The sequence below is a fragment of the Rhamphochromis sp. 'chilingali' genome (genome assembly GCF_963969265.1).
Source record: "Rhamphochromis sp. 'chilingali' genome assembly, chromosome: 15".
NCBI classification, from domain to species: Eukaryota; Metazoa; Chordata; class Actinopteri; order Cichliformes; family Cichlidae; genus Rhamphochromis; species Rhamphochromis sp. 'chilingali'.
Genome location: NC_137942.1, coordinates 35637220 through 35654373, shown reverse-complemented (window position 1 = coordinate 35654373; position 17154 = coordinate 35637220). Strand labels below are relative to the sequence as shown.

General features: G+C 43.3%; 1 protein-coding gene across 3 annotated transcripts in view; it reads left to right on the top strand.

The window, feature by feature from the left end:
• Nucleotides 1–17154, top strand: part of LOC308410891 (NACHT, LRR and PYD domains-containing protein 12-like) — a 51781-nt gene that overhangs the window by 33087 nt on the left and 1540 nt on the right. For all 3 annotated transcript variants that reach the window (XM_080904553.1, XM_080904552.1, XM_080904551.1), the window contains exons 5-12: nt 788–1029; nt 1133–2936; nt 4445–4618; nt 7087–7263; nt 9411–9590; nt 11738–11938; nt 14086–14262; nt 16607–16780. In XM_080904553.1, coding sequence (XP_080760679.1) covers nt 788–1029; nt 1133–2936; nt 4445–4618; nt 7087–7263; nt 9411–9590; nt 11738–11938; nt 14086–14262; nt 16607–16780 — 3129 coding nt within the window. The remainder of the gene's footprint in view (nt 1–787; nt 1030–1132; nt 2937–4444; nt 4619–7086; nt 7264–9410; nt 9591–11737; nt 11939–14085; nt 14263–16606; nt 16781–17154) is intronic.

Genomic DNA, 17154 nt, shown 5'->3' with positions numbered 1-17154 from the left:
TGTGATTGATCAACAGTCACAGAAATGCAGACTTGTAGTTATTACTGCAGTATGGTCACAGCAGATACTGATAAACATGTATTATGAGGATGGATGATCAAGTTTCTCACTCTCTCCTTTAAATCTCAGTTTTTTTCTTCTTCACAGTTTATCTGTTAATTTATTAATGAATAACACTGAAAGAGTTTCTGTTATATTTCCCCTTGAACATCAGCTTATTAGGGCGGCATTAGGAAATAGCCCCCCTCCAAAGAATGAATAAATGAATGATGATAATAATAATAAAATGATTAAAAAGCAGAGCTCAGAGTGGTAGAATGGTCAAACATGGATCCACGGGTGGTTCAACTGCATTTGGTGACGTGACTAAAGCAAATCTTTCAAATAATCCCACCATCATCGGGATGTTGTCTCCTTTACTACGGTTACTTTACTTGGTCACCGTGTGAATTTCTTTGAAATGAACCAAATTCTTTTATTTGTTGGTTGTTGCATATTTAACCTCTACAGTCAGGAAAGGAGGAGATGAGGCCTCAACAATGTTGGGTTGTAGCTGTGGTTCAGGTTAGAGTGAGTGTCCATGGAATAAATGTAAGTCAGTGAACTGGAAACATGACTGTGTTCAAACTTTGTTTTCCTTTTTGTAATGAGTCTAATCAAAGGTGGACAGAAGTATCTCCACTTTGACTTTTCTGTGTCACCATCACAGCTTCTGCACAGTGTCATCAAATCTGGATGTTTGTCACTAACAGTCAATGTTTTTAGTGATAAAGAAATGTGTTCACAGAGGGAGGACGAGGAAAAGGAGTGGTGTCTGTGAGGAGGAGCAGCTGTCCTGCTGTGCTTTGTGTCAGGACGTCCTGAAGGATCCAGTCTCTACCAGCTGTGGACACTGGTTCTGCAGACAGTGCATCCCCTCATACTGGGACCAGTCTGCTTCATCAGGAGACTCCTCCTGTCCACAGTGTGGAGAAAGATCCAGAAGCAGAGCTGGACTGCAGACAGCCAGTCAGAGCAGCTGTGTACAAAGTAAGACTGAACATCTGTCTGCTGATGGACTCATTTCTGAAAACTGGACTTCTTGTGTTGTTCAGACATTGAAGAGTTTTCTTTCTGTTTTTCTTTCTGTCAGCAGATGTTGGTCTGCAGGAGGTTTTAGATGAACATAAGATCAGTCTGAGGAGGAGATGTGAACGTGTGACTGAAGGAAGTGATGAAACAGGAAGTAGAACCCTCCTCAACACCATCTACACTGAGCTCTACATCACAGAGGGACAGCGTTCAGAGGTTCATACCCAACATGAGGTGAGGCAGCTGGAGACTGCTTCCAAGATGGACGCCCTCCATGACGCTCCAATCAGGTGCCAGGACATCTTTAAAGCCTTACCTGACCAACAGAGACCCATCAGAGTGGTTCTGACCAACGGCGTGGCTGGTGTTGGAAAAACCTTCTCAGTGCAGAAGTTCACTCTGGACTGGGCAGAGGGCTTGGAGAACCAACATGTCAGTGTGGTGGTTCTGCTTTCATTCAGGGAGCTGAACCTGATCAGAGATGAGCAGTACAGTCTTCTGGAGCTGCTCCATGTTTTCCATCCAACATTACAGAAGGTCTCAGCAGAGAAGCTGGCTGTCTCTCAGCTTTTGTTCATCTTTGACGGCCTGGATGAAAGCAGACTTTCATTGGATTTCACCAACAGGAAGCTGCTGTCTGATGTCACACAGAAGTCATCAGTCAGCCAGCTGCTGACAAACCTCATCCAGGGGAATCTGCTTCCCTCGGCTCTCATCTGGATAACTTCCCGACCCGCAGCAGCCAATCAGATCCCTCCTACATGTGTTGACAGGCTAACAGAAGTACGAGGCTTCACTGACGCCCAGAAGGAGGAGTACTTCAGGAGGAGATTCAGTGATGAAGAGCTGTCCAGAATCATCTCCCACATGAAGACATCCAGGAGCCTCCACATCATGTGTAGTATCCCAGTCTTCTGCTGGATCACTGCTACAGTTCTGGAGCACATGTTGACTACAGAGCAGAGAGGAGAGCTGCCCAAGACCCTGACTGACATGTACTCACACTTCCTGCTGGTTCAGACAAAGAGGAAGAAGAACAAGTACCATGAGGGACATGAGACGAGTCCACAGGAGCTCACGGAGGTTGACAGGGAAGTTCTTCTGAAGCTGGGGAGGCTGGCGTTTGAACATCTGGAGAAAGGAAACATCATGTTCTACCAAGAAGACCTGGAGCAGTGTGGTCTGGATGTGACAGAGGCCTCGGTGTACTCAGGAGTTTGTACAGAGATCTTCAAAAGAGAGTGTGTGATCTTCCAGAAACCAGTCTACTGCTTTGTTCATCTGAGCATTCAGGAGTTTCTGGCTGCTGTCTACATGTTCCACTGTCACACCAATAGGAAGACAGAGGTGCTGAAGAACTTCCTGGAAAATAATCCAGATGATCCTTACTATTACATTTCATTTTCTGATGATTTGCTTATGAGAGTCATGGAGAAATCCCTCCAGAGTAAAAATGGCCACCTGGACCTGTTTGTCCGCTTCCTTCATGGCCTCTGTCTGGAGTCCAACCAGAGACTCTTAGCAGGTCTGCTGGGTCAGACAGAGATCAGTCCAGAAACCATCCAGAGAGTCGTCAACAACCTGAAGGAGATGAACAGTGATAAAATCTCTCCTGACAGAAGCATCAACATCTTCCACTGTCTGATGGAGATGAACGACCTCTCAGTACATCAGGAGATCCAAGAGTTCCTGAAGTTAGAGAACAGATCAGAACAGGAACTCTCTGAGATCCAGTGCTCAGCTCTGGCCTTCATGCTGCAGATGTCAGAGGAGGTTCTGGATGAGTTGGACCTGCAGAAGTACAACACATCATGGAGGGGACGACAGAGACTGATTCCAGCTGTGAGGAACTGCAGAAAGGCTGGGTGAGTCCAGATGTGATCATTAACATCATTGATCAGTGTAGGTTAGAAGTTTAATTTTGAAAATAAAATCAGATTGTAACCACAAAGTGTTTGTGTCCGTACGCTGCAACCTTCCACACCATTCCTTTATTGTACAGACTCAGCAGCAGCTCCATGGGTCCCAAATCCAAGAGTGGAGAACAGATTTGAAGTGTGTCACATCCATGCAGTCACAGCTGTTTCCACCATGTTTCCACTGATATTGATCCTGTTCAGTGACACGTTTCATATCAGTGAATATGTTCTTTAGGACGTCCACTGACATGTTTAAGTGTCCTGCTGGAAATCACTCAAATCATCCATGAAATCCATGAAAAATCCTTTTAGTGTTTCTAACTTCAGCCTCTGTCCTCTTTCTCTCTCCACCCTCCTCACTGCTTCTTTCACTGATAATCACACAAACATCGTATTCAGCTACAAAATAACACAATAATATCATCTGATGATCGTTATTATAAGAGCAGGATCCATATTTGATATCAGAGTAACACACTGCTTGGTTATGTGCAGTCATCATCAGTGACTGTGGGTCAAACAGAAGCTCTCTGATTGGTTGCTGACCTTGGTCACCTGTCCACTCTCACCTGTTTCTGTTGCTCTCTCTTTGCTGTCTCCATCCTCTCTCTCCTTTCTCTCCCTCTCTGTCTTTGTACGTCACTCAGGTCCAATGGAAACAGTGACATTTACAAACCAATCAAAGACAAACTGATCCATGTCAGGTTATAACAATATTCAAAGTGAATACAGGCTGCTGCTGGACACAGACAGGTAACATCATTTTGACTTGCTGTCACCTGGATCTGGACTCATAAACACTGAAGCCCTGAACAGGAATACAAATCATTTTCTGCCAACTAGCGACACACCAGCAGATAATGGCTCAGAAAGCTAAAATGAGCCAATCATTTCTGTGTTTAGTTCCCCTGAAATCAGATGTGATATCAGCAGCTCTGAGTTCATTCATCATTATTGTCCAGTGATGAGATTTCTGCTCCGTTTGGTAGCAGTCAGCAGGTTTTTCCTGCGTGTGGACGTGAACAGTCGTACCTGACAGCAGGTAGCAAACAGAGATCATCTTTCCAGCTGGAACTCTTCACTGAGCTGAACTCATTCAAATGTTCTGGAGTCAAAACAGGAAACAATCCAAATGTGTGTCTTCACTCTGACTCTGGATCAGATCTCAGTGACAGACTGTGGACATTATGGAAGCCTAAATGTGACACCATCTTCCTCCTTCATCTGCAGATTAAAGCCAAACAAAGATTCTCATTCAAAGTCTGCAGGTCTGAGAGAGACTCAATCACTGTGTCATGTCAAACACAGTAAGAGGAGCTGAAGCACAGATGTGAAGAGCAGATTCATCAGATTATGACCTCACTCTGTTTTGTCTTCATATACATTCAGTCTGTGTTTATAATGCAGATTTTCTGCTTTTATAATAACACATTTTATATTTTCTATCATCACAGACTGACTCACTGTGGACTCTCAGGGACTCATTGTGAAGTTGTGGCCTCAGCTCTGAAGTCCAACCCCTCCCATCTGACAGAGCTGGACATGAGCGAGAACAACCTGCAGGATTCAGGAGTGAAGCTTCTGTGTGCTGGACTGGAGAGTCCAAACTGTCGACTGGAGACTCTGAGGTGAGTTCACTGTCTGCAGCTGTTGTAGTTTTTCTATATTTCAGGTCTTTGATTGATGTTTGAAACTTTCTTTAGTTCCTTTTTTTTTTTTTTGCCTGTCCCATTTGGTTCTTTATCCGTCAGAATTGTTGTCTGAAGACCAACAAGGAGACACAATGGATTTACTTTGCCAAATGGATCATCGTGGCATTGCCGTATTGGTCCATTTGATCGACCTTTGTTTTTATTATTTATTTTATTTTATTTTCAGTTGTTACAGACGGGACAGACATGAGTGAGGGACAGGAAAGGGAGAGAGAAAGAGGAAGGAAAAGAAAAACAGAAGGGGAGAGGGACAGTGAGAAAGGGGTGGGGGGTGGGGGTGGGGGGGAAATCTCCTGGATCACCTGTTGAGAGAAAAAGAAGAGAAAACAAGCAAAAAAAACAGCAACATACTAAACACAACACCATCACGTTAATCTAGCGTAAACAGCAGTAAATACTAAATATTGAATGTTGTTGTGCAGCAAGCAGGACCGACAGCGCACAATGTGCTTGGAAATAGCACCAATAGAGGTGTAGTTTATGTCTATGAACAGTGAACACCCGTGTGCACACCTGCGTGGATCAGCACGCTTGTATTCAAAAGGTTTCTTCATGTAATGGTCTGCTAGAGGATGTAGAGAGCCATAGCCCCGCCCCCCAGGGCATGAAGCAGGCATGGAGGAGATCCAGGCTCCAGACATCCAGAGGCCCCAGAGTGCGAGAGCCCAAGGAGGACCACCGGAGGGGCATCCGTGCCACCCTCGTGGAACTTTCTTTAGTTCCTAAATGTTCAGGATGTGTCTGAAGACAAATGTGAAGAAGTTTGAGTGCTTTCAGAAATGTTGAGTCTTTCCAAACGACTGAACAACAGTTTTTTCTTTTGGCTCCAAACAGAAGTGACAGGCTTGAGCAGGGTTCATTTAAAGGCTGACAGAAGTGGAGTGGTGACGGGGAGATGTTTGACAGGACAGTGTTTCAGCCTCCACAGGTTCATGTTGTGCTCCATCAGTCAGTGAAGATGAAGTCAGTGCTGATGAGGCTGTAGAGTGTGTGAGGGATGTGAATGAGGATGATGACGATCTGATGATAGCAGATAAAAACAGGCTGCAGAGACTTTGAGCCATACAGGGCACACAGTGTGTGTACAGAACAGCTGAAATCATTATGGAGGCCTCACTGGAATATGGAAGCATCACAGTACAGCTTCAGTGAAGCTTTAAAGTCTCTGATATGAGATGAGAAATGAAGCAGCCAGAGCTTTTTCATGAGTGGAAACCCACTGTGACTGTGAGCTGCTGCTACAGCCTCCAGATTAGCCAGCAGCTCATCCTGCTCAACATTTCCTCACCAACTTTAATGGAAGTGTGATGTTTTCAGCTGGAGTGATGGTCAGGGTGGCCTCCCTCTCCTCTTCTTCTCCTCTTCCTCTTTCATTTGTAAAGCCACTTCTGCTGCTTTCATTCATTTGGAAGTCCTGTAGCTGAGTTTGGGAGAGACTAACAGCCTCGGCAGCAGAGGGGAGAAAGGCTGTAACACCACCACTTTACTCTGTTCTACCTGTCACATCATTTTATCAGGAAACAAATATGCTCATGTTTTTACTATGTTTGTCTTGAAGATGTAAGAAGATCACATGGTGCTTTTTATTATTGTGTTGGTTTGTTTGCTGTCTCTTGGATGGAGCCCAGCTGTGCGTGGCCCCTGGGCCTGTGGTCAGAGTGTGTGCTGGATAATCCGGCCCAGGATGAGGCCAAACTGACATGGGATGAAATGTCTGTCACATAATTGAGCTTAGTGTTGTTTCATTTCTGCACAATTTAAAACCAACCAAAACTTTGCTCTGTCTTTTCTGTGTTATACTGTAGACTTTCTTTGATACTGTGTCCAAAAGGAGCAGCTTTTACTTTGAAGGGGAGCCGTCAGTTTCCTCTTCAGGTTGGATGATGGAAGCAAATGAGTGTGTGATGTTCTTTCAGTGTTGCACTTTGTAGACGCTCCCTGAGCACTGGTCTCACAGCCAGCTGCACATAGAGACCAGTGTTGTTAGTCCAGGTCAGAAGATGACTTGTTGCAATGAAAATGAGCTTGTAGTTTGTCTGCTTTAATAATGTGACTGGAAAAAGGTGTTGGACTTCAAATATGTCCGTTTCTGTCACACTTCACCTTTAAAAGTGAAGCCATGTGGTTCCTGGAAGGAAAAACACGACTTTTTCAAGTCTTTGTCCTGTTTTTATGAGAAATGTACGACTTTAATGTGAAACATTCAGAGTTTTTTCTCTTGTTGTGTTTGTTTGAAGCTGCTTCCTGTTGGCTTCAGCTGTTTGGAGTTTCCATTTTCTAAACTTCTACATTCTGAACCTTCTTCAGCTCAGAACAGATGATGAAACACTGAATGATTTCAAGCTCTTTGTCTAATAAACTTACATCTTTCATTCTTTATACAGATTGAAGGGCTGTGGTTTGTCAGGGATCAGCTGTTATTATCTGGTAGCAGCACTGAAGTCCAACCCCTCCCATCTGAGAGAGCTGGACCTGAGCGACAACTACAAGCTGCAGGATCAAGGAGTGAAGCATCTGTGTGGTTTCCTGGAGAGTCCAGGATGTAAATTTGAAACTCTGAGGTCAGTCAGCATGTTTTAGTTGTGCTGAGATGAATATGATTGTTGTGCTGACTCTAAACTGCAGACATCAGGCTGATATTATACTGATCCACACTGAGGATCTTCATGGTAAAGTCTGTTTTCTTCTTCTCTGGTTTAGTCCATTGACTGCAGCAGAACAATGTTCACATTTCAAACAGTGAGACTCAACGTATGGCCCGTGGCCCACACGCGGCCTGCCCACCTTTCCTGATTCAGAGAGAGGGGACCCTGATTAACTGTGTAGCTTCTTCCTCACAGTTCTAAGTATCAGACACAACAATGAATCATCCACAGCTGACTGTCTTTAGCAGGTCAAAGGTCACGGCACACAGCAGACAGTGGGAAATATTCTAACTCTGATCATTTATCAGCACATATCCATATGTATAAAAACAAAGCTGACACTGTGAGACCTGATCAGAGGTGTGATCATCACAGCAGAGGCCTTTGTGTCAAAGTCACTGAGGATCAAACAGAAACACATGAAGCAGGTTTTCCTGTTCTGGCTTTTTATAGCAGATAACCTTCAAAATCTTCTGCAGTCGATGAAAAACTGAAGCAAACCATGAATCAACATGTGAACATGAGCTGATGCTGCTGAAGTGAAGCAAAGTTACAGAGGTTTGATTACAGACACAGCTGAGAGTTTGTAATCTGTCATCATTTTAAAAAGTTTCAATTTCTTCAGTATTGAACAGCAGAAATGAGGCTTTGTTTTCGGAGGCTGACAGCAGTGAACACAACAGCAGACTGGTGCGTAATAAGCAGTGAATCATGCAGGAAACAGATTTCTGAAGGTAAACTGTTCTTGAAGCACACTGAGAGAGAGAGAGAGCTGTGCAGGAAGTAAAGGTCAAAGTCAGAGAGAATTCATGACGATGTTCATCAAACGTAAAGCAGAGTTTGGATCTTCTTTTGCTGCTGCTTCACTCAGTTTTGGTTGGAGACAGATGAAACCTGCAGCTTCAGGATCTGTGAGCTGTCCACTGTCAGCCCCGACGGCGTGTCCGTGTACGTGCCGTCGAGTGAACGATCCACGCTCTGTGTTTCCATCTTTGTGTGTTTAGCTGCTCTCATTTACTGTTTTATCTGTTTGCTTGTTGTTGAAATACTTTTGGGAGCTTTAAGCTGAGATTCTGGCAAAATACATTAATATTAAACATCGATTCAGGATTGAATGAATCAACATCGCTTTATTCAAATTAAAACCATTTAAATGGGAACATGAATTTTTTACAGCCGCCTCTAATGCTGGGTAATGTCAGCTGGTCCATGTGCAGCTGGCTGTGAGGCTCAGGGAGCGTCTACAAAGTGCAACACTGATAGAACATCATCCATAAATATTGAGTAATAACTGGACTCTCATACAGCGAGACTCAAATGCCTTTAAACATCAGCTTATCCTGCTGATCCAAGTCCAACACTGAGTTTGTAAAAACATGTTTGTCAATCATTTTGTTTGGTTTCTGAGGAAAAAGATTCAATAACTTGCTGCTAATACACAACATTTCATCATATTTCCTCATAACCCTCTTTTGTCTGACCATTTGATCCCATTTGAATTTGCAATAAAGGATCCACAGAGTTTGGTGACAATGATGACAGTAGATGTTTGTGTGAAAGTGCTGGAAGCAAATGAGTGTGTGATGTTCTTTCAGTGTTGCACTTTGTAGACGCTCCCTGAGCACTGGTCTCACAGCCAGCTGCACATAGAGACCAGTGTTGTTAGTCCAGGTCAGAAGATGACTTGTTGCAATGAAAATGAGCTTGTAGTTTGTCTGCTTTAATAATGTGACTGGAAAAAGGTGTTGGACTTCAAATATGTCCGTTTCTGTCACACTTCACCTTTAAAAGTGAAGCCATGTGGTTCCTGGAAGGAAAAACACGACTTTTTCAAGTCTTTGTCCTGTTTTTATGAGAAATGTACGACTTTAATGTGAAACATTCAGAGTTTTTTCTCTTGTTGTGTTTGTTTGAAGCTGCTTCCTGTTGGCTTCAGCTGTTTGGAGTTTCCATTTTCTAAACTTCTACATTCTGAACCTTCTTCAGCTCTGAACAGATGATGAAACACTGAATGCTTTCAAGCTCTTTGTCTAATAAACTTACATCTTTCATTCTTTATACAGATTGCAGAGCTGTGGTTTGTCAGATATTGGCCTTGATTATCTGGCAGCAGCGCTGAAGTCCAACCCCTCGTATCCCACAGAGTTGGACCTGAGTGGAACCTACAGCAACCTGAAGGATCCAGGAGTGAAGCATCTGTGTGGTTTCCTGGAGAGTCCACGTTGTCGATTTGAAACTCTGAGGTCAGTCAGCATGTTTTAGTTGTGCTGAGATGAATATGATTGTTGTGCTGACTCTAAACTGCAGACATCAGGCTGATATTATACTGATCCACACTGAGGATCTTCATGGTAAAGTCTGTTTTCTTCTTCTCTGGTTTAGTCCATTGACTGCAGCAGAACAATGTTCACATTTCAAACAGTGAGACTCAACGTATGGCCCGCGGCCCACACGCGGCCTGCCCACCTTTCCTGATTCAGAGAGAGGGGACCCTGATTAACTGTGTAGCTTCTTCCTCACAGTTCTAAGTATCAGACACAACAATGAATCATCCACAGCTGACTGTCTTTAGCAGGTCAAAGGTCACGGCACACAGCAGACAGTGGGAAATATTCTAACTCTGATCATTTCTCAGCACATATCCATATGTATAAAAACAAAGCTGACACTGTGAGACCTGATCAGAGGTGTGATCATCACAGCAGAGGCCTTTGTGTCAAAGTCACTGAGGATCAAACAGAAACACATGAAGCAGGTTTTCCTGTTCTGGCTTTTTATAGCAGATAACCTTCAAAATCTTCTGCAGTCGATGAAAAACTGAAGCAAACCATGAATCAACATGTGAACATGAGCTGATGCTGCTGAAGTGAAGCAAAGTTACAGAGGTTTGATTACAGACACAGCTGAGAGTTTGTAATCTGTCATCATTTTAAAAGGTTTCAATTTCTTCAGTATTGAACAGCAGAAATGAGGCTTTGTTTTCGGAGGCTGACAGCAGTGAACACAACAGCAGACTGGTGCGTAATAAGCAGTGAATCATGCAGGAAACAGATTTCTGAAGGTAAACTGTTCTTGAAGCACACTGAGAGAGAGAGAGAGCTGTGCAGGAAGTAAAGGTCAAAGTCAGAGAGAATTCATGACGATGTTCATCAAACGTAAAGCAGAGTTTGGATCTTCTTCTGCTGCTGCTTCACTCAGTTTTGGTTGGAGACAGATGAAACCTGCAGCTTCAGGATCTGTGAGCTGTCCACTGTCAGCCCCGACGGCGTGTCCGTGTACGTGCCGTCGAGTGAACGATCCACGCTCTGTGTTTCCATCTTTGTGTGTTTAGCTGCTCTCATTTACTGTTTTATCTGTTTGCTTGTTGTTGAAATACTTTTGGGAGCTTTAAGCTGAGATTCTGGCAAAATACATTAATATTAAACATCGATTCAGGATTGAATGAATCAACATCGCTTTATTCAAATTAAAACCATTTAAATGGGAACATGAATTTTTTACAGCCGCCTCTAATGCTGGGTAATGTCAGCTGGTCCATGTGCAGCTGGCTGTGAGGCTCAGGGAGCGTCTACAAAGTGCAACACTGAAAGAACATCATCCATAAATATTGAGTAAGAACTGGACTCTCATACAGCGAGACTCAAATGCCTTTAAACATCAGCTTATCCTGCTGATCCAAGTCCAACACTGAGTTTGTAAAAACATGTTTGTCAATCATTTTGTTTGGTGTCTGAGGAAAATGATTCAATAAGTTGCTGCTAATACACAACATTTCATCATATTTCCTCATAACCCTCTTTTGTCTGACCATTTGATCCCATTTGAATTTGCAATAAAGGATCCACAGAGTTTGGTGACAATGATGACAGTAGATGTTTGTGTGAAAGTGCTGGAAGCAAATGAGTGTGTGATGTTCTTTCAGTGTTGCCCTTTGTAGACGCTCCCTGAGCACTGGTCTCACAGCCAGCTGCACATAGAGACCAGTGTTGTTAGTCCAGGTCAGAAGATGACTTGTTGCAATGAAAATGAGCTTGTAGTTTGTCTGCTTTAATAATGTGACTGGAAAAAGGTGTTGGACTTCAAATATGTCCGTTTCTGTCACACTTCACCTTTAAAAGTGAAGCCATGTGGTTCCTGGAAGGAAAAACACGACTTTTTCAAGTCTTTGTCCTGTTTTTATGAGAAATGTACGACTTTAATGTGAAACATTCAGAGTTTTTTCTCTTGTTGTGTTTGTTTGAAGCTGCTTCCTGTTGGCTTCAGCTGTTTGGAGTTTCCATTTTCTAAACTTCTACATTCTGAACCTTCTTCAGCTCTGAACAGATGATGAAACACTGAATGATTTCAAGCTCTTTGTCTAATAAACTTACATCTTTCATTCTTTATACAGATTGGTGAGCTGTGATTTGTCAGAGATCAGCTGTGATTATCTGGCAGCAGCACTGAAGTCCAACCCCTCCCATCTGAGAGAGCTGGACCTGAGTAATGACTCCTCCTGGTCTTCGACTAAGAACAACAAGCTGCAGGATCCAGGAGTGAAGCATCTGTGTGGTTTCCTGGAGAGTCCAGGATGTAAACTTGAAACTCTGAGGTCAGTCAGCATGTTTTAGTTGTGCTGAGATGAATATGATTGTTGTGCTGACTCTAAACTGCAGACATCAGGCTGATATTATACTGATCCACACTGAGGATCTTCATGGTAAAGTCTGTTTTCTTCTTCTCTGGTTTAGTCCATTGACTGCAGCAGAACAATGTTCACATTTCAAACAGTGAGACTCAACGTATGGCCCGCGGCCCACACGCGGCCTGCCCACCTTTCCTGATTCAGAGAGAGGGGACCCTGATTAACTGTGTAGCTTCTTCCTCACAGTTCTAAGTATCAGACACAACAATGAATCATCCACAGCTGACTGTCTTTAGCAGGTCAAAGGTCACGGCACACAGCAGACAGTGGGAAATATTCTAACTCTGATCATTTATCAGCACATATCCATATGTATAAAAACAAAGCTGACACTGTGAGACCTGATCAGAGGTGTGATCATCACAGCAGAGGCCTTTGTGTCAAAGTCACTGAGGATCAAACAGAAACACATGAAGCAGGTTTTCCTGTTCTGGCTTTTTATAGCAGATAACCTTCAAAATCTTCTGCAGTCGATGAAAAACTGAAGCAAACCATGAATCAACATGTGAACATGAGCTGATGCTGCTGAAGTGAAGCAAAGTTACAGAGGTTTGATTACAGACACAGCTGAGAGTTTGTAATCTGTCATCATTTTAAAAGGTTTCAATTTCTTCAGTATTGAACAGCAGAAATGAGGCTTTGTTTTCGGAGGCTGACAGCAGTGAACACAACAGCAGACTGGTGCGTAATAAGCAGTGAATCATGCAGGAAACAGATTTCTGAAGGTAAACTGTTCTTGAAGCACACTGAGAGAGAGAGAGAGCTGTGCAGGAAGTAAAGGTCAAAGTCAGAGAGAATTCATGACGATGTTCATCAAACGTAAAGCAGAGTTTGGATCTTCTTCTGCTGCTGCTTCACTCAGTTTTGGTTGGAGACAGATGAAACCTGCAGCTTCAGGATCTGTGAGCTGTCCACTTTCAGCCCCGACGGCGTGTCCGTGTACGTGCCGTCGAGTGAACGATCCACGCTCTGTGTTTCCATCTTTGTGTGTTTAGCTGCTCTCATTTACTGTTTTATCTGTTTGCTTGTTGTTGAAATACTTTTGGGAGCTTTAAGCTGAGATTCTGGCAAAATACATTTATATTAAACATCGATTCAGGATTGAATGAATCAACATCGCTTTATTCAAATTAAAACCATTTAAATGGGAACATGAATTTTTTACAGCCGCCTCTAATGCTGGGTAATGTCAGCTGGTCCATGTGCAGCTGGCTGTGAGGCTCAGGGAGCGTCTACAAAGTGCAACACTGATAGAACATCATCCATAAATATTGAGTAATAACTGGACTCTCATACAGCGAGACTCAAATGCCTTTAAACATCAGCTTATCCTGCTGATCCAAGTCCAACACTGAGTTTGTAAAAACATGTTTGTCAATCATTTTGTTTGGTTTCTGAGGAAAATGATTCAATAACTTGCTGCTAATACACAACATTTCATCATATTTCCTCATAACCCTCTTTTGTCTGACCATTTGATCCCATTTGAATTTGCAATAAAGGATCCACAGAGTTTGGTGACAATGATGACAGTAGATGTTTGTGTGAAAGTGCTGGAAGCAAATGAGTGTGTGATGTTCTTTCAGTGTTGCCCTTTGTAGACGCTCCCTGAGCACTGGTCTCACAGCCAGCTGCACATAGAGACCAGTGTTGTTAGTCCAGGTCAGAAGATGACTTGTTGCAATGAAAATGAGCTTGTAGTTTGTCTGCTTTAATAATGTGACTGGAAAAAGGTGTTGGACTTCAAATATGTCCGTTTCTGTCACACTTCACCTTTAAAAGTGAAGCCATGTGGTTCCTGGAAGGAAAAACACGACTTTTTCAAGTCTTTGTCCTGTTTTTATGAGAAATGTACGACTTTAATGTGAAACATTCAGAGTTTTTTCTCTTGTTGTGTTTGTTTGAAGCTGCTTCCTGTTGGCTTCAGCTGTTTGGAGTTTCCATTTTCTAAACTTCTACATTCTGAACCTTCTTCAGCTCAGAACAGATGATGAAACACTGAATGATTTCAAGCTCTTTGTCTAATAAACTTACATCTTTCATTCTTTATACAGATTGAGGGGCTGTGGTTTGTCAGGGATCAGCTGTTATTATCTGGTAGCAGCACTGAAGTCCAACCCCTCCCATCTGAGAGAGCTGGACCTGAACTACAACTACAAGCTGAAGGATCCAGGAGTGAAGCATCTGTGTGGTTTCCTGGAGAGTCCAGGATGTCGATTTGAAACTCTGAGGTCAGTCAGCATGTTTTAGTTGTGCTGAGATGAATATGATGTGAAAGTTGTGCTGACACTAAACTGCAGACATCAGGCTGATATTATACTGATCCACACTGAGGATCTTCATGGTAAAGTCTGTTTTCTTCTTCTCTGGTTTAGTCCATTGACTGCAGCAGAACAATGTTCACATTTCAAACCTTCAAAGAAGAAGAAAAATCCTCCACTGGATAATTCACTGTGAAACTCTCCAACTCTTCGTTCCACCTTAAAGTCTGTCTGACACTGAAATCCAAAGCAAAATGTGCGTTTGCTTTACAGACAGCAGTCCAACACAAACATACACACATCATCCAAAACACAGTCCAACATCCAAATCTCCTCCACTGCCAGCATGAATGATGGGAAAGAGAAGGAGGAGCACTCTGACATTCAGGGTTAGAATGAGTTTCATCAAGCAGACTGTGAAGATCAAAGCTGCATTAGAAAGCTTACATGAATGAATGAGTGGACAGAAGTGGACAGAGATCATCTGAAGCACTTCAAAGGCTTTAAATCAGCACATTTCTCTTTATTCTTTATCAACTCTGTTAGTTTCTCTCAGTTTTCTGTGGAATGAAGCTAACAGCAGGCTAATAAGATGCTGACCAATAGGTTTCTATTAAAGGTTGTAATTTGTATATGAAAAAGTGCTTTGGCTCAGCAGGGATCAGCTTACAGGTAGAATACAGCTGCTGGATGGGATTAGCATGTCATAGCTATCTACCAAACTGCTAACTGGGGGATTTCAGGCCATCTATGGATCATTTTTGCTAACTGTTTATTCAGCTTAGGCTCACAGGGCTGCAGCCTGTGCCCTAGCTGTCATAGGGCAAGAGGCGTGGTCCACCTGCACAGGTGAGCAGTCCATCACAGGGCCAACAGAGAGACAGAGAAGCACTCTCTCACATCCACACCTACAGCCAATGTAGAAGCACCAATGAACCTAAGCAGCATTTCATTGGACTGTGGGAGAACATCCAACCTCCACAGAAAGGCCAACAAGCTTCAACCTACAACCTTCTTGCTTTAAGGCACTAGTGCTAACCACTTTTCCCCATCTCAGCCCAAATCCTGCATCTTCCTGTTTCTGACTCCAGGCCAGCTCCACTAACACGTTCTCATCAGACACTGCCACCTAGTGGAGGAAGTCTTAGTTCCATTTGAAGCTTCAGATTACAGTTAGTTCCTTTACAAAGAGGTGGAGGTGGTGGGGCCACAGCACCATCATCACTGAGTGTCATAGGACACTTAACCTTTGTTTCCATATGCTGGGAACTTCCTGTTGTTCCAAGGAGGACTGGAAAATGTTCCTCACAGCACACTTCAATCATCTCCCTCCCACAGCATCAGGACCAGGGCTTTTTCTCTCTTTGGTCCCACTAAGAGATTTCCACACAAACACCTCATCAGTGGGACTCTCAGAGCTACCAGCCCTTTGCTACAATCACAAAGCTCTTCATTGAAATCAATGATATCAAAGCTGGAATCAAATGAGTCCAAGTCTTCTGCTGATTCAGCATCACATTCATCTTTGCTCCTTGTTCTGCATCCCCACCATGGACTTCATTCCTTTCCAAGCCAGCCTTGAGTGTCCTTTATTCAGCTCATCCTCTGCTTTACTTTTACACCTGATTTTAGCTGCTTTATCTCTCTTTCAACAAGTTTCTGTGCCTCAATCTTTTTCTTCTCTCCCTCATAACAAGACAGCTTCTTCTGCCTGAGAACATGTTGGAGTGATTTACTAATCCAGGGCTGCTTATTGGGGAAAATACTTCCTGTTTCCAAAGTAATCCCCATTTTCCCCAGAAAGAAATGTCAGTAGAAATCGATGATCTAAGTGAGAACATGAGCCTTTAAAAAGTCCCAGTGGGTGCAGTCAGAGCAGTCCCTCAGTCCCAGTATAGAGTCTTTGGTCCAGACTGGAACAACTGTGTGCCCAGTTTGAGCTCTCTTCAGTGCTGTGACCTGACAGACCCAGAGGGGCCATCACATCACATTTAGAAGCTCCCCTGATGGAGCCACAACACATGTCCAATACTTAGTCTGTCTTGTTGGACCAACTGGAAGAAATGATTCAAGGACTTAGTCACAGAACAGAGATTCAAATCTCCAAAATCCAACTGGCTGCATCAGGACATATAGTCTGAAACTCTGCACAGTTTCCTGTTTGAAGCTGCTTCCTGTTGGCTTCAGCTGTTTGGAGTTTCCATTTTCTAAACTTCTACATTCTGAACCTTCTTCAGCTCTGAACAGATGATGAAACACTGAATGCTTTCAAGCTCTTTGTCTAATAAACTTACATCTTTCATTCTTTATACAGATTGAGTCTCTGTGGTTTGTCAGGGATCAGCTGTTATTATCTGGTAGCAGCACTGAAGTCCAACCCCTCCCATCTGAGACAGCTGGAGCTGAGAGGAAACAACCTGAAGAATCCAGACGTGAAGCAGCTGTGTGATCTTCAGCAGAGTTCAGACTACAGACTGGAGACTCTGTGGTCAGTAGAGTGATGGAGTGAGTGGGTGGTGCTGTCAGCAGTATTGTACTAAACACAGTCAGTATGAAACAAAGATCCAGTGTTTCCTGTAAAGCTGCAGCTTCTCAGTGAAGCTGTGAGAGGAGAACGGTGACAGGCTTCAGGATTGGACACAAACACTTCCTGTTTCTCACCTTTATGGTCACCATGGTAACGGCTGACACGCTCTGATCAAACACTGTCAACAGCCAATCAGCTCTCTGAACAAAGCAGCACGCAGACGAATGACTGCATTAATTTCCGAATTTAAGGCAGTGAAGAACACAGTCTGTAGGTGAGGAAGAGTTTAGTGAGAGCAGATGTTTGGCTGGTATTCCTCCAGTTAACAGCTGGAA